Here is a 23,861-nt window from a genome sequence, read left to right on the forward strand (position 1 = left end):
TTAGGTTAGCAGCGGAGCACTTAATCACTGCACCCTCAGTATTCCTTCTCAAGAGAGAAGGAGGGGAGAAAACTACAAAGGACTCCTCCTGACCTAGACAACAGTTGGAACAGGGTTGGGAAAAGGGAGACAAGAAGGAAAGGTCCCGGTTCCCACCCCTGAACCAGAGAGCTGCTTAGATGTTAAATATTTTATTTCTTGGCAGATTTCAATCACCAAAATATGCTTTTGCTTAAAGATTCAACAAGATGAAAAATGGGGGATAAGTTTGAAGCTACTACCTGTTTGAACACCATCCAACTAGACTACTCTCCTCTTTTTTGCAGATTAGGAAACTGAGGACCAGAGATGGACAGTGATGTTACCCACTCGTCTCCTTACTGAGCAGGCATGAGACACACTGGGGGAAGCCCTCCTGTAAGACTTACCCAGAAGACGCAGCTCTGTACACAACACAACCAGCCGCAGCTGCTGGGTTCGCCCTCAACCACTGGGTACCTCTCAGCGGACAGGTCACTAATTTGGATATCTAACATCCCCCTGCCAAAGGGCTTTGTTCTTAAGAACTCTTAGGGTAGAAGATTTTAAACCCAGCTGTCACAACAGAAGAATAAAGATACTGATTAGTCCACCGTGACTCTGCAAGAACCTTTGAGACAAAAAATTTTGCCCTTACTAGGGTGCAATTAGGAGGCTCTTTCTTCTAAGGTCACTTTTTAAATCAAGACTGAACTTATCCTGTTTGATCCTCCTCTCTCTGCGCGGACCCCCACAGCGTATAGGATAAAGTCCAATCTTCCTCAAAGCGTGGCATGGGGGAGGCATGTGGGCTTTGGAACCAAACAAGCTTAGGTCAATATTCCAACTCAGTCATAATCCCAGATCTTGCATCAGTTATTTAATCTCTCTGAGTCTCTGTTTGCTCAGATAAAAAAATGGAAGAGAACCCAATAGGGTTGTGAGGACTAGAAATCACCTGGCATAAAAAACAAACAGTTGCCAGTGGGGTCTATTCCAACTCACGGCGACCCCATGTGTGTCAGGGTAAGAACTGTGCTCCACAGGGTTTTCAGTGGCTAACTTTTCAGATGTAGATTGCCAAGCCTTTCTTCTGAGGTGACTTGGGGTGGACTCAAGCTTCCAATCTTTCCATTAGCAGCCAAGAACTTAGCCATCTGTGCCACCCAGGGACTCCCACTTGTTGTTAGTTGTCATTGAGTCAATTCTGACTCATGCCGAATTGGCATATGGGGCTCAAAAACGCAGTAGTTCTCAAAGTATAGTCTGGAGACCATTGGGGATCCCTGAGGCCCTTCTAGGGGATCTATGACAAAACCATTTTTGTAATAATACTAGCATGTTGTTTTGCTTTTTTTTCACTCTCATTCTCTCACGAGTATACAGTAGAGTCTTCCAAAGGCTACTTAACAACAGACTGAGCGCAGAGACAGCTATGAGAATACAGTCATTTTCTATTAAGCCAGGCCTGAAAGAGATTCAAAAAATATAAAACAATGCTATGCTTCTCACTATTATTTTTAACAGTTGATTTTTTTAAAATAGAAATGTTATTTATGTTAATATGCAATGGGCACAGAATTGTTATTTTTAAATTTTAATTTCTAGTATGGTAAATATCGATAGATATAATTCACATTAATTAAAGCTCTTTGGAGTCCTCAATAATTTGTAACAGTGTACGGAGGGGCCTGGAACCAGGAAGTCTGAGAATCATCGCAATAAAGACAATCTATTATCACAGAGTTACTCAGTGCCCCTCCATGATCGCCCCAGCAATCCTCCACTAGACTCAGCTGCCCACCACCCACTAAAAATAATCCACTGCCGTCGAGTCAATTCCGACTCATAGTGACCCTAAAGGACAAAACAGAACTGCCCCATAGAGTTTCCAAGGAGTGCCTGGCCGATTTGAACTGCCCAAAGGTCTCTAATTTACCAACAGGGATCATCTGTTGTTGGTCAGTCACTCCCTGGAAATGACTAGATAAGCCCCTTAGACTAGTGGTTCTCACAGTGCAGCACCAGGACCGACAGCATCAGCATCATCAGGGAGTTTGTTAGAAACGCAAATACTTCGGCCTCACTAAGACCCCACTGTGCAGGTGGGGCCCAGCAGTCTGTGTTTCCACAAGCTCTGTGGGTGATCGTGATGCATGTTGGAGCTTGAGGATCACTGAGCTAGAGAGTCACAAAAATTGACTGAGAGACACAGAACATTGGCTATCAAAGCTGGGAGGGGGCTCTGGAGCAGTAAATATACAAATAACCTGGCAGACCTTGTTAAAATGCTGATTCTTGTTTGGTAGATCTCGAAGGGGGCCTTCAGTCTGCATTTCTTACGTGCTCCCAGGTGATGTCGAGGCGGCTGGCCCCTAGACCACAACTAAAATAGTGAAGTCATGCAGTTTGGCAGCTCTTGAACTTCACTAAATTAAGGCTCTGATCAAAGTTATGAACTCTTTCCTGAAAAACTGCATGTATACACTAAATTTGATGGGCAATTTCCAGATGTTCACAGACCTCCTGAAACCCAACTTAAGGATCCCAAAGTCTTTAGGAACATTCTTTCGCATTTCTCATGATAGCTACTCCTGTCCCTGTATAGCACACATCTCCTTAAGCAAGTTTTATATGCATTTTCAGCCTTCTGTTGTCCCAGACTGGAATGATCTTCCCTCTCATATCCATCCACCCAAATCCTACTCATCTTCCAGGTCAAATGTCCTTTCCTTTGGTAAATATTAATGGTGGTTTCTTCCAGGCTCCCACATTGTACTTTCATGACCAGTCCTTTAGGCTGCCTTATTCTCTAGTTATTTGTTACCTTCCAGTCTCCCCAAGATTTTTAATCCTTAGAGGTCATACTCATCTCTATATCCCCTACAGAAGCTAGTGCATAACAGAAGGTTATGTACTAGTTAAGTGTTTGCTAAATGAATTAATGAATATTAATTCTTCACAAGTCATACTAGTCAAAACAATTCCTAACATTTAGACATATTTGTAATGGTCAACTCCCTACCCTAATTACGAGGCATCTCTGTTTTTAGCATATAAGGTTTTCTTATGATATTAAATTCAAAAGGATGAGGAAGAGAAAAAAGGAAAGAGGAAGTGGTTGAGAAGAAAGTGGGCATGCGACCCCATGCCCTCCCCCTGTATTCTCCAAACGGTGCAGTGCAGCATTCAGGGCCAGAGGGAAGCCTGCTTAATCTCCACTCAAAGAAGGGGGATCTAGATTAGGGGAGAACGCAGAAAGGTGAGAAGTGATTATGTAACACAAGGCCTTCAAAGTGATAGAAGGACCCGGTGGGGCAGAGTCCTCTGGGGAGAGGACGCCCTGGGCACTCAGGGGGTATGAGAGGGGGCTGAACTTTGAGGAGTAGGAGCTGAAGTAGAGATGGATGACAAAGGGAGGGTCAGAAGAGGAGATGAGAGGGGCCCAAGGACCAGCCTCACAAATTTTCTTAGGGCTCTGTTCCCTCCCCAGTTTCCAAAAGACACAGAAGATGCCACCTAAGGACCTATGTTGTTATTAGCTGTTGTCCAGTTGGGCCCCGATGCACGGCGACCCCATGCACAACAGGCCAAAATGCAGCCCAGTCCTAATGCCATCCTCATAACTGGTTACAGACCAGACCGCTGTGATCCATAGGGTTTTCACTGGCTGATTTTTAGAAGTAGATCACCAGACCTTTCTTCGTAGCCTGTCCTAGTCTGGAAGCTGCACTGAAACCTGCTCAGCATCATAGCAACACACGTCTCTAGTGATAGACAGACAGGTGGTGGCTGCCTATGAGGTAAGCTGGCTAGAATTGAACCCAGGTTCTCTTCATGGAAAGCAAGAATTCTATCGCTGAACCGCCACTGTACCCCCAAAGCCCTAAAACAACACTTTATTTCTCTCCCCACTGCCAGATGCTTCACTAGTTAGAGACGTACATGTGTGAAGCAATCGTTCTGGGAAAGGATGACAATCAGTGAATCACATCTCAAAATGGGATTCTGACTTCCGGTCCAGTTGAAATAATTTTCACAGGGCCATTCATGACTGGGTGATGAACTCAGAATGATTCTCCACTGCTCTTGACATCAAGTACAAATTGGGCTCACTTTCAAGCCCTGGCACCGGGACCCTAAGCACATCCCACCTGCCTGGGTCCTACTCAAAGAGGCCAGCTTCTTGGAGTCCCCACCCTTCCCACACCCTGTTCCCACCTGCCCACCATCCTTCTGTTCCCTCCCACCCACCATCCTTCTGTTCCCTCCCACCAGGAACACTGACCCTATCCCTTCACTCATTCAATCACTGCCAGCCCTCAAGCTCAAGACCACTTCAAACTAATTGGAGACATTTTGATTCAATTAAGCTGAGGGAAGCACACAGCTTCCTACAAACCAGGCTGTGGTAGGACAGGGCCCTGGCCTTAATTTGGGAGGTGGGTTGTTGAGCTTCTTTTCATAATGCTGCTGGGGGCTTTTGGTGTCTTACTGACTGATCCAGGTTACTGCCTGCATCAAAAAGTTACTCTTACACAGGTGCCATCTTACATACTAAAATAATTGTTAGAGGAAAGTCGCTGGTTGAAGCTGTGATGGTTGTGATACTCACTAGTCCTGGTGCCTCCTGAGCAGAGAAGGGCAGGGCTAAGGCTAAGGTAGGTGAGAAATGTGGGAGATGCTCCCATGCTCTTCATTAATTAACCTAACCCATTTGTCTCGTTTTGGAGAGTTAAGGAAACATCTTCTATTCTTTCTGAAATTACCCAGTTGTAGCTGGACATTGGGGCCCAGAGTAGCAGGCAGCTGCAGGGGCACCAAGGCCAGGTGAAGTTGGTCCCAGCGTTGAGTTCACAACTGTGTTCTCAGTGAATCCCAGTAAAAAGTGGCAGCAATTCCCATCACACATATCACCCAGGGCCAGGGGGCATCTTTGAAAAGCACCTTTGGCTTGGCGGCATGTGGGCTGATACTGAGGGGACCTGGTGCTCTCTGCAAAAACAAACCTTACTTTTCAGTAACCAGAGATACTAGGTCCCAGGTAAGAGGACAGGAGTTCTCACCAACAAGAGAGGCAGGGCTTCACTAGCCTCTCAGTCAAGGACATTCTGTGGAAATCAAGAGGGTGGGGCTCCAGACCAGCTCTTAGTCTTCCACTCCACAGCTTAGGAGAAGCAGGAAAATCCAGGGCACCCCCACCCCACCCCAAGCACACACACAGAAACGTACCAATACCTGGAAAGGACCAATTGAGATGTGAAACCAGTTCTGGCTGAGCCAATTTGCAAAATCATTTCTGACACACGGCACAGAAAATTAAAGCAGAAAGAGACAAGTAAAACAAAGAGGGAGGACAGACAGAAAGGGAACAAAAAAATAACACTGCTGGTATGCTTGCTCCCACGCGCACAAACTTACTGGTTGTTGGAAGTAGACCTGGTAATCAAAAAGAGGATTGGCTTTGATCGTCTCCATTAGGGTCACATCAGGATTCATCGGCTTGAAGGGAGTATTCAGACTGGCCACTGCCCTAGAAAAAAAAAAAAAAGGGAATAGAAGGTACTAAAATACAGTATACTCTGTAAGAACAGGCTACAAGAAAAAGAAGGGACCTTACATGCTGAAACTGAAGCTCAGCAAGGGAAAAGTATATTAGAAAAAGCTAAACCACAGCCTCTTTTTGGGAGCAAAATCTCTGTTATGAGTTGATTTGTGTCTTCCAAAAAGATACATTTAAGCCCTAAGCCCCTGGTATTTATAAATGTGACCTTGTTTGGAAATAGCATCTTTGCAGATGTAATTAGTTAAAAAAGCTCACACTGGAGTAGGACAGACTCTAATCCAATATGACTGGTGTTCTTATGAAAAGAGAAGAAACAGAGACACGCTAGGAAGAACTCCACGTGACCATGGAGGCCGAGATTGCAGTGAATCATCTACAGGCCAAGGGACACTCAGGGCTACCGGAAGCTGGAAAAGGCAAGGAGGGGTCCTTCCCTAGAGCCTTCACAGGCAGCATCGCCCTTCCAGCGCCTTCATTTTGGATTTCTAGTCTCCAGAACTGAGACAATAAATCTCTCTTATTTTAAACCACCCAGTGTGTGATATTTGTTGTGGCAGCCCTAGGAAACCAGTACAATCTCCAAGTGACTGACAGAGAAAGGCTGTAAAAGGGTACTGTTGCCAAACAGGTCAGCAGGTCTTAAATTAAACAGGTGAGCGACACCTACAACTTGTCTCAGCAAAAAGCCAAAACCAAAGATTAAAGGAAATGCTCCACAGAAAGGCGGGCTTTTTTCCCTCCTCGTTATTGGGCTAGAAATGTGAAGATCCATGTTGTCAACAACGTTCATAAATAACAGCTTTGCCAGAAATGCTGTGTCCCACCTCTCTACAACCTGGAGGGAGGTCTCGGCTTCCTCCCTCCAACCTAACAGTGCAGTAATACACTGCCTTGGTGGTGGCGGTTGGAGGAGGGGCAACCACTATGAGAAGTAATGATGGACATGATGAGAATGCCAAGAATAAGAGAGGTTTGAAACCAGAGCATGTTTCGTTGTTTGGATCTGATGTTATTCTGGGCAAAACTTCATCTGATACTACAAAGTGGTGTGGGTGATCTCTGGCCCCACTTTGCTCATCTTAATTTTTAAAAAATTTCTCACAGGTGCTTCCTTGAAGGTAGTGACCTATGCTTGTTGCCATATTTCCTTTTGCTCACTTCAAGACACATCTAATACAGTCCGAGAGAGTAACTTTCCAGTAAACCCTAGACTTAAGAACCGAGCTCTTTATTTCCACTCTGAATGAAAGACAGGACGGAGAGAAGCCAGACAGAAGCCAGGGAGATCAGAACAACTGTGTGAAAACTTTAAAAAGTATCTCAGGAAACATTCAGTTAATTTTATTCTTTGATACGGTCCCACCATTTGGGCTGGGGTTGAAGCTGAACAAAGTCCTCTGGTGGTTCCATTCTCATAAACATACTCAAATTAAAAAACAAAAAAACTTGGTTAGTTAGGGAAATGCGGATGGCTGCTAAGGGTGATGCTTGTTTACTTTTTTAAGATCTGACCAAGGTAAGCCTGATGGGCTTTAACTTTAGCTTGCTGGCTTCACTGGGGTGTAGCCACAAAGCTTGTCCAACTCTGGTTCAAAACCAGCTCCTCCTGGTGCCTTGAAATGTAATGACATCATAATGATTATGATTGACATGGGAGTGATGCTGAAATGCCATTCTAGTCTCACATTTGCACAGCCTTCTGAAGGTGGTAACCAAAGCCTGGAGCCCTGGCAGCACAGTGGTTAAGAGCTTGGATGCTAACCAAAAGATCAGCAGTTCGAATCCACCAGCCGCTCCTTGAAAACCCTGTGGGGCAGTTCTACTCTTTCCTATAGGGTCGCTGAGTTGGTAATCGACTCGATGGCAATGGGCTTTTTTTTTTTTTGTTTTAATCAAAGCCTAGAAGTCCCTGAGTAGTGCAAATGGTTAAATGCTCAGCTACTAACCAAAAGGTTGGCGGATTGAATCCACCCAAAGGCCCCTTGGAAGACAGACTTAGCAATCTACTTCTCAAAGGTCATAGCCTTGAAAACTCTATGGAGTGCAGTTCTACTCTGACACACATGGGGTCACCATGAATTGGAGCTGACTCAATAGCAACTAGATTTTTGTTTTGTTTTGTTTTTTAATTAAACCTAGGAGGTGAAACGATTTGTCACACAGTCAGTTCAGATCAGAATTAAAGGCCAGATTTCCAGACCCCCAGTGCAGGGCTAAAGTCTTTCTTGGGCTTGATTCTATGAATCTATCACCCCTGCTGTTTTACCTACGCCCCCTCAAAGTCAACCACCATTCTCTTGTGTTCCCACTGGCTACTCAGGCTCCTACTTGTCCCACTACTATCGGGACAGCCTTGCTTCCTAAGACATTAGCTCATTAAATTCTCCTTGTTAACGTGTCAATGGGCACTAAAGAACTAACGTGTTACCTTCCTAGATAAGCTATTTGAGTTGAGGGAGTTTTCTGCAAGTTAAAGGCATCTGAAACAATTCTAATGAGTTTCTAGGCCTCTGCTCCCAGTTTAGTCTTATCCAAACTAATTTGCTGCTCCTGGCCTAATTACCTCACTCTCTCAGGGAAGAAGAGAGCTAAGTACCACACCAGCAGGCCTCCCCAGTCGTGGCCAATGAACACTGCTTGAGAGATACCCTGGGGAAAAACAAAGAAGGGGGCCACATGAGGGCAGGTTTCTGGCATGTAGTGCTGAGACCCTGAGGCCTCTTGCTCCCACTAGGCTTCTCCCTCAGCACCAATCCTTTCATTCACTTCCTAGGGTTCCCTTCGCCCACCCCACAGGAGCGATTCCACAGTCCACTCTCTTCAAGCCTCCCTTCCCACACAACACGGGCCCCACACATACTCTAAACGAATGACGTCTCTAATTTTCCTAAGAGACTGAGGCCACTGGCCATGAGCTCTCTCTCCCCATCTACCCTCCCTCAAATCAGAATTCGCTTTGATTCTGTCTTTTCCTCTCTTCTGTCTTGAAGGAAGTATGTGTTACCTCCTCATATTCCATGTGGTATGGATTGAACTGTGTCCCCCCCAAAATATGGGTTGTAAACCCTAACCCCTAAACCTGTGGTTATAATCCCATTTGGAAGTGGGTTTCTTTGTAATGTCAGTGATGCAGTATTGTGTAGGATGTGTCTTAAATCAATCTCTTTTGAGATATAGAAGTGCAGATTCGGCAAGCAAGCAAGCACAAACGGAGGGGAAGATATGCACTGAGGAACCCAGGTACAGAGGCTGGAAATGCAAGGACTTTCCTCCAAACCCGACAACAAGAGAAAGCCTTCCTCTAGAGCTGGCATCCTGAATTCCAACTTCTAGCCTCCTTAACTATGAGAAAATCAATTTCTGTTCATTAAAGCCACCCACCTATACTATTTCTATTATAGCAACACTAGATAACTAAGACATCGTGTTAATCTTTCTTTAAGTGATTATGATTCTACCCCCCTCCACTCTTTTCGAAGTTTCCTGCCTTCACAAAAGCATCGTTAATCTCTCCCTTTCTACCTGTACCTTCCTTTCTGCTGCTGCTAGCAATGACAACAGCTCGCTTTTATTGAGCACCTACTATATCCCAGGCACTGTGCTAAGTGTTTACATCCATTATCTGGAATACTTTCAGTAACCTTCCAATACTCATTTTATAAGTAAGGCAGGCTCACAGTGGTTAGGCGATTTGACCAAGGTCACACAGATGGTAAGCGCTGGAGCCACAGCTCAAACCCAGGTCTCTGAAACCTAAACTTGGGCTCTCTCCTTTTCCCCACACTGCATCCATTCAACCACATAAGGGTCTTTCAGATCTCCCCAGCTTCTTCACCGTCTTGAAATGTGGTTCCTTGCCTCAGCTCCTTGCATACTTCTGTCTCCTTTGTCTTGTCAAACTTCCCATCATGGTCTGTACCAGGTGCCTCCTAGCTATCTTCCTAAGTACCTATAGCTTGGCTTCTTCCCTGCCACCCCTTTTAAAGGTTATTAATCACCAGCGATAGTTTTTTCTCAGTCCTCACCTTTCTGACTGCTTTGCAGCATTGGGCCCTTCCTTTCAAACTTCCTTCCCGTGGCTTCTCTGCCCCATACTCTCCAGATTCTTCTGACTTCACTAAGTCCCTGCCCTCCTGTACCTCTTAAAAGGTAGTACTGCACATCACAGCCCTCATGATCCTGTGCCTTTACAAACACTGTCCTTGGAGCAATCATCTATTCCAATGGCTTCAACTACCATCTTCAGGTGGAAGATGAGCCCTAATCTGAAGTTTGCCCCACTCTTCCCTATGCGTCCCATGAATGACACATCTGGCCAGCAACCACAGAGTCTCTCTCTGTCAACAACTGGAATAAGGGGCTGTTCTCAGCCAGCTAAAGTGTTTTAGATAAAAAGTCATACAGAGTTACAGCTGGGGCAGCCACGCTGGGCCATGTCCTCTTAGATGTCCCCATCACACCCCAAACCAATTCCATGACACTGAGAACCTGCAGAGGGCAGGGACCATAACATCTTCACCTCATCTTCTACAATTGCTGGCATAGTGCCTTACTGTGGAACTAAAGCTCACTAATCATCTCAGATTCTTCTCTCAACTCCCACATCTAATTAGCAGGCACTAACTCCTGCTTCTTTGTGAGTCTCTCTTACCTATCCCTCTACTGTCACTGTTCTTCTCCCCTTCGGGCCATTCTGCAGTGTTTTCATTCTGACTTCGAGACCTAATATGGGGAGGTGGAGGGTGCTACAGAGGTGAAATTTCCGGAATAGTGTGTGTACTTAAAAACGCATATTCTCTAATCATCACTGCTTGATTTGTTTCATTTGTCACGTTTGATTTTGACATTCCAAATAACATTAAATCAAGGCATTAGATTTAGCAAAAGGGATATAAGTTTTGAAAGGTTATGAAACATTAGCCAACAGCAAATGCATAGAGATCACAGAGTTTACTACTGGTCACCAGGGGAGGGAGGGTGGGGAAAGAGGGAATTATTACCTAGGAAGCACCAAATGTCTGTTTATAGTGCTGGAAAACTGGCAATAAATATTGATGATGGTTGCTCATGATTGATGTAATTGGTCTCACTGTACACGTGAAAAATGAATTGGCAAATGTCGTGTTACCTACATTTTTAAAACAATTTTTAAAAATTAGCCTATAGGATATATTCCAAATTTCTCTTCCTGATATGCAAGGCTCTCCACCCTGGCTCAAAGTCGGCAAAGGCATCTACTGCTATTCCCTGGAACATGCTCTTCATTAAAAAGTTTGACAAACAACAAAAACCTGCTCTCCACCACTCCTTGCTCTTTGCTGTCTTCTGCTGCTGTAATTCCTGTAACTCCTCCCACCAACCACACCACAGCCCCCCCGCCCCACCCTCTCCCAGTGTGCCTTGCCCTGCCCTTGCTACCTCTCCCCTAGGTCTCTCCCAGTTGATGCCTTCAAAGAAGGTTTATATCTTTTCCTTAATTACCCATGCCCAAGTAAAATTCTCCCAAGAGATCAGTTCACAATTGGGAATTACTTACCAACTTATCCAAGAAGGTTATCATCTCCTAAGAAAGAAAAGAAAAATTGGAACTTAAATCCACACCGTCAGATATGTCTAGATCAGAGAGACTGTGTTTGCCTTCAATCGGTTCACTAGCCTTTGAGTTAACACCCTTTGCTTTCCAGCATCCTCTGACTAACCAGGCTGACTTCAAACATGCACGGGGAAGTATTTAGTATGTGTTGGTTTGCATCTCTAGGTTGGCGATATTCACTGCAAGATTTTAAGCTCCTCTAGGACAGTAATCATGGCTTCTTCTCTAGAGTCCCTGGGTGGTGCAAATAGTTAACATGCTCAGCTTCTAACTGAAAGGCTAAAGGTTTAAATCTACCCTGAGGCACCTTGGAAGAAAGGCCTGGCAATCTACTTCCCCAAAATCAACGACTGAAAATCCTAAGGAGCACAGTTCTATTCTGGCACACGTGGGGTTGCCATGAGTCAAAATCAACTCTACTGCAACTGTTCTCCCCCATCCCCCAGCCGCTGGTGGAGGGAAGAAGACAACTGCTCTGGAGAGGTTTGCTGCTTGCCTGCCTTTACTTTCCCCCATACAGATGGCTGCCCCAGGGATGGGCACCTGGCCACACTGGCCAGCAACCACCAAGTGTTGGAGATGTGTGAAGGTGCAGGCAATGAAGGTTATGGAGAATCAGAGCTGGGGCCATATGCAAAATGAGCAAGTAAGGGAATCCTCCTGGGCATAGGCTTGAGGAGGGAACTGCACAGAGTGTGGCAAGAATTAATCTGAGACATGACAAGCCATTTGGCTCCTGCAGGGAAGAAATCACCTCCAATACCGGCTTTCTCTTTCCCAGCCCCACCCTTCTAACTTGGCAAAACCCTCCCTTTTTACCTGAGCCAATGTGAGGGGCCTGCATTTGTTACAATGAAAAATGTCTATAAAACTGCATTTATCGACCCCTTGCTCTGCAATGAGGAGCCCTGGGGGAGCAGTGGTTAAGCACTCAGCTGCTAACCAACAGGCTGGCAGTTCAAACCCACCAGCCACTCCATGGAAGAAAGATGTGGCAGTCTGCTTCATAAAGATTTACAGCCTTGGAAACCCTACGGGACAGTTCTACTCTGTCTCATAGGGTCACTATGACTTGGAATCGACTCGACAGCTATGGGTTTTTGGTTTTGCTCTGTATCAGGTACTGTGCAATCCACCTCACATCCATTATTTCATTTCACCCTCATAAGCAGCTGTGGGTAAGGAGTGGTACCTCCATGCTGCAGATGAGGAAACTGAATGAGGAAACTGAGGCTTAGATGGGTTAAATCACGTGGCCAGCGTCACACAGCTAGTAGTAGTGGTAGAACTGACACTGATTCCAGGTCAATCTGATTTCAAAAATTCAAATATTCAAAACCTTCTTTTTCACAATGTAGACCAATAAGTTTCTTTTAAAATATTTCTCATTTGTATCCATCCCTCTTTCTACCAACTGAGAATTGTTCATTTGTTTTTTCTTTTCCAGATAAATTCTCTCCTTAGGAGCTAGTGAAATTGCTATTGGCAAGCATTTGAAGACTTAGTAAATAAACGTTTCAGTTCCCTACTGTTTTAGGTGCTTGCCAAAATTAATGGTGATTTTTCAGCACTCTTTGAGATAGGCCTATTTTTGGTTCTACTAAATTAAGCAATGTGATGGGAATTTCAGGAAAACAGGAGCAGGGACAAGTCAAAGTGTTTTCCAACAGCCCTTTTACTCTCTGCCTCAATAACATTAGCTTTCAGATATTACCCGTTTCAGTCTTCTGCTGGGAAAATGTCTTCTGGTGGAAGCCTGACTGATATAGACAACCCTTTTTTGGAAATGGGGAAGACACGGGTTTTCCCCACAACCAGGTGACTGCTTCAAACGGAAAAGGTGCTACAGAGTGTTCTGATGCCTTTTGTTGCCCTCTTCCCTCAACCCGGCCCTAAAAACTGAGGGGTCCCCAACCCTGCCCTGAACACTGAGGACCATGGTAACAGCCTCATTTGGGGAATGATCAGTGGACAAGTTCCTTACTATTCCCCAGCTGCTGTTGTTGGGAGCTGTCGAGTCGATTTTCAACTCACAGCAACTCCATGTAATAGAGTAGAACTGCCCCCAAAGGGTTTTCTAGGCTGTAATCTTTAGGGGAACAGACTGCCAGGTCTTTCTCTCGTGGAGCCAATGGGTGAGTTCAAACCACCAACTTTCTGGTTAGCAGCCGACACTTCACCATTATGCCACCAGGGCTCCTTTATTCCCCGATAGCAGCATTAAAAAATAAAACATGAATGATATGCTCTACTGGTTAAAATGTGCATGATTTATTTTTTTAAGATGGAGGCACATAGATATTCTTGTAACTTACTTCACTATTTGTTATTTACATCTTTCCCCAAAGAAAAGGGAAAAATCACTGGATGGTGTCCAGAGTCTAACCCACTAATGAGAAATTGGGCTGAAGGTTTCTCAGAAATTCCACGGCACATCTAGCAAAGGGGGCAGCACACCTCGGGTTCTCAATAAGAACCTAAGACCCAGCTGTCCATCCAAGGTCAGAGAGAGCCTTGTGGTTCTGGGTCTCCATGGGGTGTTAGGGTGGAGAATTATGTTCCAACTACAGTGAATGCAGAGACCTGGGCCCACCATCAGCTACAGAAACAATTAAAGAGTAACGCGGAAAATGAAATAAATACAGGAACCCCTGTATATTCTCCTTTCATGGACATCCAATCGATGATGTCTAAAACTACACTTAGCACTAAAGTCTTATTCACAGTATCTACCCATTCCCTTTTTCTTTATTCTTTTAGTTTTGGAATTCTCAAACTGGCTTCTCAGACCTGACAGATCTCTGGCTGCTATCTGATGAGGCCTCATCTCTGCAGCTTGTTCTCAGTTCTTGGTGTGGGAGCAACTCCATGCATGGTGTTATGGATTGAATTGTGTCTCCCCAAAATATGCATTGGAATACTACCCCCTATATCTGTGGATATAATCTCATTTGGGAATAGGGTTTTCTTTGTTATGTTAATGAGACCCTATCAGTGTAGGGTGTGTCTTAAACCAATCGATTTTGAGATATAAAAACAAATTAGGCACAGAAGCGGGGAAGACAGATACCGCGCCACATGAAGACTGATTGCCAAGGAATAAAGGAACAGAGGCTACAAAGAGGCAAAGACCTTTCCCCAGAGCTGACAGAGAGGTTTCCCCTAGAGTTGGTGCCCTGAATTCGGACTTCTAGCCTCCTAAACTGTGAGAAAATAAATTTCTGTTCTTTAAAGCCACCCACTTGAGGTATTTCTGTTATAGCAGCATTAGGAAACTAACACATGGGATTTTGCTTTTCAGCAACTTTCAGAAGCTGATATAGGCAAAAGTGCAATCAAGGGGTTTTGGGTTGAACTGTGTCCCCTAAAAAGATACACTGAAGTCCTTACCCCTGGTACTTGTGAATGTGACCTTGTTTGGGAAATAGGGTCTCTGAAGATGTTATCAGTTAACACGAGGTCATACCGGAAATAGGGTGGGTCTTAATACAATATGACTGGTAACCAAAACCAAAAACCAAACCCAGTGCCGTCAAGTTGATTCCGAGTCATAGCAACCCTGTAGGACAGAGTAGAACTGCCCCATAGAGTTTCCAAGGAGTGCCTGGCGGATTCGAACTGCCAACCCTTTGGTTAGCAGCCATAGCACTTAACCACTACACCATCAGGGTTTCCAAGGTCATCCTTATAAAAACAGAAGAGACAAAGGCACAGAGGGAAGATGGTCATGTGAAGATGGAGGCAGAGACTAGAGGGATGTTGCCACAAGCCAAGGAACACCTAGGGCTACCAGAAGCTGGAAAAGGCAAAGAAGGATCTCCCCCTAGAGCCTCTGGAGGGAGCATGGCTCTACCCATACCCTGAAATCTGACTTCTAGCCTCCAGAACCGTAAGTCAATAAATTTCTGTTGCTTTAAACCTTGGAGTTTATGTAATCTGTTACAGCAGGCCTAAGAAACTAACAAAAAACCAGCTGCCGTTAAGTCGACTCCAACTCATGTCAACCCAACGTGGGTCAGAGTCGAGCTACGCACTACAGGATTTTTGATGGCTAATTTTTTGCAAGTGGATTGCCAAGCCTTTCTTCCAAGGTGTTATCTGGGTGGATCTGAACCTCCATCTTTTTGGTTAGTAGCCTAGTGCGTTAACAGTTTGCACCACCCAGGGATTCCTAGAGAACTGATACCCAATGTTAACGGTTTCAGGAGTGATATAGCCGGCATCTCGTATTGCTCCTGGAGCCATCCAGAATTTCATTTCTAACAAGCAATATCCTTATTCTCCTACTCCCTGGATGATCCCTGATCCTGCGGAAATAGTTTCCAGGAAAAAGGGTCTGGATTCACACGCTTTCTCAGGGGCCAACCCACATAACTATTTGTTGAAATAGTTGCTAAGTGCCCTTTGCTGTATGGCCAGGCAAGAGGAGCGTAATTACACCTGGCAGATCACTGGCCCTTCATCCCACAGCAGAGCAGCATTTGCCCATCCATTGCTCTCATCCCAAATACTTCAGTCACCAAAACATAACCCTTTCACATCCATCCATCCAATAAAATTTTACTTGAGTCTATTACATGCAGACACTGGGGATACAGCAATGAACGAAACCGACAAAACCCCTGATCTTAGGGAGCTTTTAATCCAAAAAGAGAAGAGACAGAAGACAGACAGAATATGTCAAAATATTCCCTATCCTTTTCCACCAACTACATTGGTTGCTTCTGTCTGTCTCAGATCTGTCAGGGCAGCTGATGAAAATTCTGAGTTCTCTCCCAGAAAAAATGCAGATGAGCACCTTCGCCTCAACTTGTGCGTGCATTTCCGGGTGTTCACGGACCCTTCAGGTCCATGCACTATAGATTAAGCATCCTTACTTGAATGTAAGCAACTACTCCTTTTCATTTTCCAATTAACCACAGAGGGTCTGGATACGAGTTCTATTTTATTTCCACATCCAACAAACTGAACTCATAATCAGATTTGGAAGCAGTCTTGGATATCGCAAAGCCCAACAATTACGTTTGCACCTGAGAGTGTGGAGACCTAGGAAGATTAAAAGATCAACCTGAGGTCAGACGTAAGGAAAGGGACAACTAGACAAGTTTCCCAACTTTAATGAACTTTAGAAAATATCGTAATTGCTAGTTTCTATTCTGACATTCCTAATTTGGAATCCTAAAACTACAAATCTAGAGTGAATGGGTTTACAGTTTCTTGTTGCCGCTATTAGGTGCTGTCAAGTCAGTTCTGACTTACAGCAACCCTACGTACTACAAAACAAAACAAAACACTGCCTGGTCCTGTGTCATCCTCACCATCATTGTTTCAGCCCATTGTTGCCACTGTATCAATTCATCTCGTCAAGGGTCTTCCTCATTTTTGATGACCCTCTACTTTACTAAGTGTCTTAGTCATCTAGTGCTGCTATAACAGAAATACCACAAGTGGATGGCTTTAACAAAGAGAAATTTATTTTTTTCACAGTCTACTAGGCCAGAAGTCCAAATTCAGGGCATCAGCCCCAGAGGAAGGCTTTCTCTCTCTGTCAGCTCTGGAGGAAGGTCCTTCTTATCAATCTTCTCCTGGACTAGGAGCTTCTCTGCACAGAAACCCCAGGTCCAAAGGATGTGCTCTGCTCCCAGCACTCCTTTCTTGGTGGTATGAGGTCACCAACTCTCTGCTTGCTTCCCTTTCATCACTTGTAAGATAAAAGGTGGTACTGGCCCACACCCCAGGGAAACTTCCTTTACACTGGATCAGGGATGTGACCTGAGCAAGGGTGATACATTCCACCCTAATCCTCTTTAACCACAGGGAGAGATTATGATTTATAACACATATGAAAATCACAAAATAAAGGGAATCATGGCCTAACCAAGTTGACACATATTTTGGGGGGACAAATTTAATCCATGACACCAAGCATGATGTCCTTCTCCAGGGACTGATCCCTCTTGATAATATGTCCAAAGTATGAGATGAAGTCTCGCCATCTTTGCTTCTAAGAAGCATTCTGGCTGTACTTCTTCCAAGACAGATTTGTTCTTTTTCTGTCAGTCCATGGTATATTCAATATTCTTTGCCAACACCGTAACTCAAAGGCATCAATTCCTCTTTGGTCTTCCTTATTCCTTGTCCAGTTTCTACATGCATATGAAACAACTCAAAATACCATGGCTTGAGTCAGGCACACCTTAGTCCTCAAAGTGACATCTTTGCTTTTTGACACCTTAAAGAGGTCTTTTGCAGCAGATTTGCCCAATGAAATGTGTCATTTGATTCCTTGACTGTCACTTCCATGGGTGTTGATTATGGATTCAAGTAAAATGAAATCCTTGACAACTTCAATATTTTCTCCATTTATGATGATGTTGCTTATTAGCCCAGTTGTGAGGATTTTTGTTTTTTTTATGTTGAGGTGTAATCCATACTGAGGGCTGTAGTCTTTGATCTTCATTAGTGAATGCTTCAAGTCCTCTTTGCTTTCAGCAAGCAAGGCTGTGTCATCTGCATATTGCAGACTCCCACCAATCCTGATGCCACATTCTTCTTCATATACTTAGCTTTCCAGATTATCTGCTCATACAGATTAAGTAAGTATGGTGAAAGGATGCAACGCTGACACATACCTTTCTTGATTTTAAAACATGCAGTATCCCCTTGCTCTGTTCAAATGACTGTCTCTTGGTCTATGTACAGGTTCCTCATGAGCACATTTAAGTGGTCTTGAATTCACACTCTTTGCAATGTTATTGATAATCTGTTATGAATTTGTTATGTCAAATTCATTTACACAGGTAAACATCTTTCTGGTATTCTCTGCTTTCAGCCAAGATCCATCTGACATCAGCAATGATATTCCTTGTTCTACGTCCTCTTCTGAATTTGGCTTGAATTTCTGGCAGTTCCCTGTCGATGTACTGCTGCAACCGCTTTTGAATGATCTTCAGCAAAATTTTACTTGTGTGTGATATTAACGATATCATTTGGTAATTTCCACATTCTGCTGGATCACCTTTCTTTGGAACAGGCATAAATATGGATCTCTTCCAGTCGATTGGCCAGGTAGCTGTCTTCCAAATGTCTTGGCATAGATGAGTGTGCACCTCCAGCACTGCATCCGTTTGCTGAAAAACATCTCAACTGGTATTTTGTCAACTCCTGCAGCCTTGTTTTCTCACCAATGCCTTTGGTGCAGCTTGGACATCTTCCTTCAAAATCATTAACTCTCGATCATATGCTACATCCTGAAATAGCTGAATGTCGATCAATTCTTTTGGTACAGTGACTCTGTGCATTCCTTCCATCTGCCTTTAATGCTTCCTATGTCATTCAATATTTTGCCCATCCCCTCCCCCCAAAAAACCAAACCTGTTGCCATGGAGTTGATTCCGACCTATAGTTCAGCTTTTTTCTTTCATCATTTCTTTCATTCACTTTAGCCACTCTACATTCAAGAGCAAGTTTCAGAGTTTCTTTTGATATCCATTTTGGTCTTCTCTTTCTTTTCTGTGTTTTTAATGACCTTTTGCATATGAAGCAACTGAAAATACCCTGGCTTGGGCATATATGAAGTCCTTGATGTCATCCCACAACTCTTCTTGTCTTCGGTCATTAGTGTTCAATACATCAGATCTATTCTTGACATGGTCTCCAAATTCAGGTGGGATATACCGAAGGTCATACTTTGGCTCTCGTGGACTTGTTTTAATTTTCTTCAACTTCAGCTTCAAATCACATACCAGCAATGGGTGGTCTGTTCTACAGTCAGCTCCTGCCCTTGTTCTGACTGATGACATTGAGCTTTTCCATCATCTCTTTTCACAGATGTAGTCGATTTGATTTCTGTGTTTTCCATCTGGTAAGGTCCACGTGTACAGTCGGTGTTTATGTCATTGAAAAAAGGTATCTGCAATGAAAAAGTCATTGGTCTTGCAAAATTCTGTCATGCCATCTCCAGCGTTGTTTCTATCACCAAGGCCATATTTTCCAACTAAGTATCCTCCTTCTTTGTTTCTAACTTCTGCGTTCCAATCATCTATAATTACCAATGCATCTTGATTTCACGTTTGATCAATTTCAGACTGCAAAAGTTGGTAAAAATCTTCAGTTTCTTCATGCTTGGCATTACTGGTGGATGCATAAATTTGAATAATAGTCATATCAACTGGTCTTCCTTGTAACCATACGGGTATTATCCTATCACTGACAGCACTGTGCTTCAGGACAGATCTTGAAATGTTCTTTTTGATGATGAATGCAACACCATTTCTCTTCAATTTGTCATCTCCTGGCATAGTAGACCATACGATTTTCCTATACAAAATGGCCACCACCAGCCCATTTCAGCTCACTAATGCCTGCCTAGGATATCAAACTTTATGTGTTCCATTTCATTTTTGACAACTTCCAATTTTCGTGGATTCATACTTCACATACTCCATGTTCCAATTATTAATGGCTGTTTGCAGCTGCTTCTTCTCATTTTGAGTCGTGCCACATCAGCAAATGAAGGTCCGAAAAGCCTGACTCCATCCAAGTCATTAAGGTCAACTCTACTTTGATGAGGCAGCTCTTCGCCAGTTGTATTTTGAGTGCTTTCCAATCTGATGGGTTCATCTTCCAGCACTATATGAGACAAGGTTTCACTGCTATTTATAAGGTCTTCCTTGGCCAATTTTCTCAGAAGTAGACTGACAAGTCCTTCCTAGTCTGCCTTAGTCTGGAAGCTCCACTGAAACCTGTCCACCAAGCATGCCCCTGCTGGTATTTGAAATATCAATGGCAAAGCTTCCAGTATCACAGCAACATGCAGACCGCCACTGTATGACAAACTGACAGACACGTGCTGGTACAGTTTCTTAAAGGTACCTATTCTAAAACAAGTAACAGCTGTTCGCTGAAGCAGCACAAAAACTTGGGGAGCTATGCTTGAGAAATGAGGGTTTTCAATAAATTTGGGTAATACAATTAAGAAAAAAGTATGAGCAGTTGAGGGCAAGTAATATTATGGATCTTAATTCAGCTTTCTGCATTTAAAGATAATGAGCTATTATTAATATAGTTTTACATTAAAATATTACACTAATTTTTAGTAACAGTTTTTTGAGATATAATCCACATTCCATAAAATTCACCCTTTTAATAAATAGGATTCAGTGGTTTTTAGTGTATTCACAAAAATGAATCACTGTTATCTAATATAAGAATATTTTCCTTACCCTAAAAAGAAACTCTATACCCATTAGCAGCTATTCCCCATTCCTTTCTTCATCCACAACCTGGCAACCATTAATCTACTTTCTGTGGATATGCCCATTCTGGGTATTTAATATAAATGGAATCACAGAGTATGTGCTTTTACTTAGCATAAGGTTCACCCATCTGGCATGTATCAGTACTTCATTCCTTTTTACTGCCAAATAATAATTCATGGTACGGCTATGGCACATGTTGTTTATCCAGTCATCAACTGATGGCCATTTGAATTATTTCTACTTTTTGGCCATTATAAACAATGCTGTTTTGAATATCCAGGTACAGGTTTTTGTGTGACCATATGCTTTCAACTCACCTGGGCAAATACCTAGGAGTGGATATACTAGATGGAGCAGAAGGATAGGAGCACCACATTTTACCTCATTTGTTTTTGGTAAAAAGGGTTTTCTTTAGAGAATAGCAGGCTCAGATGATGAGATTTATTCATCTTGAAAACATATTTTGATAGAAATAAGGGGAAGTCCAGGTTACTGGACAGGAGTGGAATAAAGAGAAACCCCCACATAAGGTCACTGGGGAGATCTTGAACTTTGAGGGTGACACAAGAGAAACCAGGAGCGACAGAGCAGAAGGGCCAACGTCACGAAAACCAAGAAGGAACAATCCTACCTGAAACTGAGCTTTCCCCACATGTGGGTGGGGAGATGACACCCAGCAAAGGCACCCATAGGAGGGGCCTCCACACAGGGCTGTGGCTCTGAGAGGGAGGCCTTTTATAATCCTCTTGTAATCGGAGGCATTGCCAGTTTTCTGGTCAACCAGGAGGCTGTTTCTTGTCCTTAGTCTCTCCGCCCTTTGCTTTTGTGTTAGAGCTGAATGGAGATTTGCGTCAGTCTCTCCTCACCTTGACCTTGTCCTCTCACAAGCTGTGAGATGAAGGTCTCTTTTCCCTGATAGAGCTTACACCCATTTTAAAATGAGAGTTCTGTCACAGTCAGCAATCCACTGAAAGCCCTCCATAGGGTTTTCTTGGCTATAATCCTTATAAACTAACCCCGCAGGTCTGGCAAACAACCTCTTTACAAAAATAATGTGCTTAGAATTCACAGGATGGAGAGGTCATTAAGTGGAGTAGCTGAAGCAAGGATGTGGGTGCTGGACTGCAGGGCCAGACCTAACTCTACCACTCACTAGCTGCAACTACTTTACCTCCCTAGGGCTCAGCTTCCTGGTCTGTAAAATGCTGAGAGCAGTACCTGACATACAGCAAATGCCTCATAACTTCTGGTTATCATTTTAAAATATCAACTCAACTTTCAGTAAGAATGTATATCCAAGTGCTATGAAATGCTGTTTCCCTAGGGTTTAAATGGACACCCAGCTTCTGGCTTGTATCAATGAAAACACCAAGACTGAAAAGATGTTACAGAGTTACCTGAAGATACTTTTTACCTTACATAACACTTCCAAGGAATATTCTTCTATTTCTGTAATTAAAAATAAATATGTTTAATTCACATAACAGAAAATATATCAACAAACTAAAAGGACTTTTTTGTAAAAACAAAAACAATTCAACTATTAGATGACTTTCTAATGCTTGAACTGAAGGTTTTCCTTTTGTGAAACATGCTTCTGAATCATTCAGGAGGCAGGAAACAGCCACTGAGTCGTCACATTTAGGGAACCACTGCGCAAGATATGTAATTGGTCCATGTGAGATCCAGTCCACGTCAGCTGACTTCATACTCAACACAGCCAGACATTTTGATGTAAAAATGGGGAAAATACCTTAGAAGGGGGAGAGGGGGCAGCAGATGGCTCAGCTGTTCCCTGCATCACAGAGACCTGTAGAGGTCAGGGGTCCTGCTGCTCGCCAGGCTGTGTCACATTCCTGCCTCCATACTCATGGTTCTTAACGTATTTTGGCTGAGAACCCCTCTGAAACTGATAAAAACAACGGATTCTCTTCCACAGGAAAACGCTTACAAATCCACACATGGTTCAGGGGTTTAGAAATCCTCTGAAGCCCATCCTTGGATAGACTCCCCCGGGATCCATCCAAACACCAAACCGACTGCCACGGAGTCAATTCCAACTCATGACAACCCCATGTGTTACAGAGTAGAACTGCTCCATAGGGTTTTCTTGGCTGTAATCTTTATAGAAGCAGATTGCCAGGCCTTCCTTCAGTGCTGCTGGTTGGGTTCGAACTGTCAACCTTTAGGTTAATAAAAAAAAGTGTAAATCATCTCAGCCACCTAGGGACCTCTGGGATCCAAAGACACTGCGTTGAGAATCTGGCCTACACCCTCACTGTCCAGCAGGGGGCTCCCTTGGGGCTACGGGCTGACTACTCATTGTGTGGAAATCAGGGACATCTGGGGCCAAATGTGCAGAGATACAAGACACTCGAGCAGAGGGGGTAAAGTCAAGCCCTTCTATCTGGAGGCCTTGAACTGCCACCTGCTCTGACCTGGGACCAGGGGCAGCACAGAGTAAGTGGGGAGGTCAGACAGAAGGCATGACCCATACAGAATGACAAGAGAATCCACCCACCGTGAGGAGCAGAGGACTCTCCATATCCTTTCATGTCCACAGCAAGTACCCGGTAGCCCGCCTGCGCTAAAGCAGGGATCTAGAAAACAAACAGTTCAGGCACAGACTGGAGTGTCTGGTCAGTCCCTTGCTGACACACCCTCTCGGCTACCCTCTACCCCGCTGCTCCATTAATGGCTCAGTCCAAATTGCCGCATGGCATGACCTGGTATCCTCATCGTGGGGCTGGAATGAGACTGTCTGGATAGGGCACCATGTATGATGGCAGTGAGGTTTGTGCACTGCATACAATGCCACATCTAAGAGGGCACCTTTCCTGGCACAGACCTTGTAGATCTGTATATTATTATAAAGATTTCCCAGCAGGTGGCATAGACTGTCTTGAAAAAGGTTGCTTTTCCTAACCTGCAAAGGTGACTTATGGACCAACACTCCCCTGAGGTCTGGAGTGATCATGGTCTCAGGCATCATGGACCTGCTCTGGAGGCAAAGCTCCACTGAAAGGTTTCGGCTTCTTACATTTCTAATGGACATTACAGGCTGGCCCAGGCCATCTAGGCTTTCCCCTCACCTTCCCCTGACTGAGGTGCACCTTCCCTCAGTCTCCCTCACCTGGTACCTCCAGGAGAACCAGCTCTCAGGAAAACCATGGCAGAGGCACACCACAGGCCCGGTGCCCAGCTCTACAAAGTGCAGACGGACCCCCGGCTGTGTAGGAGAGAGTGGAGTGGACATTGATGATCAGCCTCCAGCTGGTGGACCAGGTACCCGCTCTCTTCTGTAGGTCACTATAAGCCAGCATTCTAGTCGGTTGCTCAATCTTGCACAGCCTAGCTTTCCAAGCTAAAGAGCCCAGTGTTATATGAAGATGTCCAAGAAGAGAAAACTACCCAAAACCGTGCA

General features: G+C 44.1%; 1 protein-coding gene across 2 annotated transcripts in view; it reads right to left on the reverse strand.

The window, feature by feature from the left end:
* The window catches only part of EPHX2 (epoxide hydrolase 2), a 79,405-nt gene that overhangs the window by 26,389 nt on the left and 29,155 nt on the right, over nt 1–23,861 (reverse strand). For both annotated transcript variants that reach the window (XM_049865693.1, XM_049865694.1), the window contains 6 exons: nt 23,571–23,666; nt 22,959–23,037; nt 21,852–21,886; nt 11,121–11,147; nt 8,148–8,233; nt 5,440–5,551 (listed from right to left, as the gene is read on the reverse strand). In XM_049865693.1, coding sequence (XP_049721650.1) covers nt 5,440–5,551; nt 8,148–8,233; nt 11,121–11,147; nt 21,852–21,886; nt 22,959–23,037; nt 23,571–23,666 — 435 coding nt within the window. The remainder of the gene's footprint in view (nt 1–5,439; nt 5,552–8,147; nt 8,234–11,120; nt 11,148–21,851; nt 21,887–22,958; nt 23,038–23,570; nt 23,667–23,861) is intronic.

The sequence above is a fragment of the Elephas maximus genome, chromosome 22 (assembly GCF_024166365.1).
Source record: "Elephas maximus indicus isolate mEleMax1 chromosome 22, mEleMax1 primary haplotype, whole genome shotgun sequence".
Classification (NCBI taxonomy): domain Eukaryota; kingdom Metazoa; phylum Chordata; class Mammalia; order Proboscidea; family Elephantidae; genus Elephas; species Elephas maximus.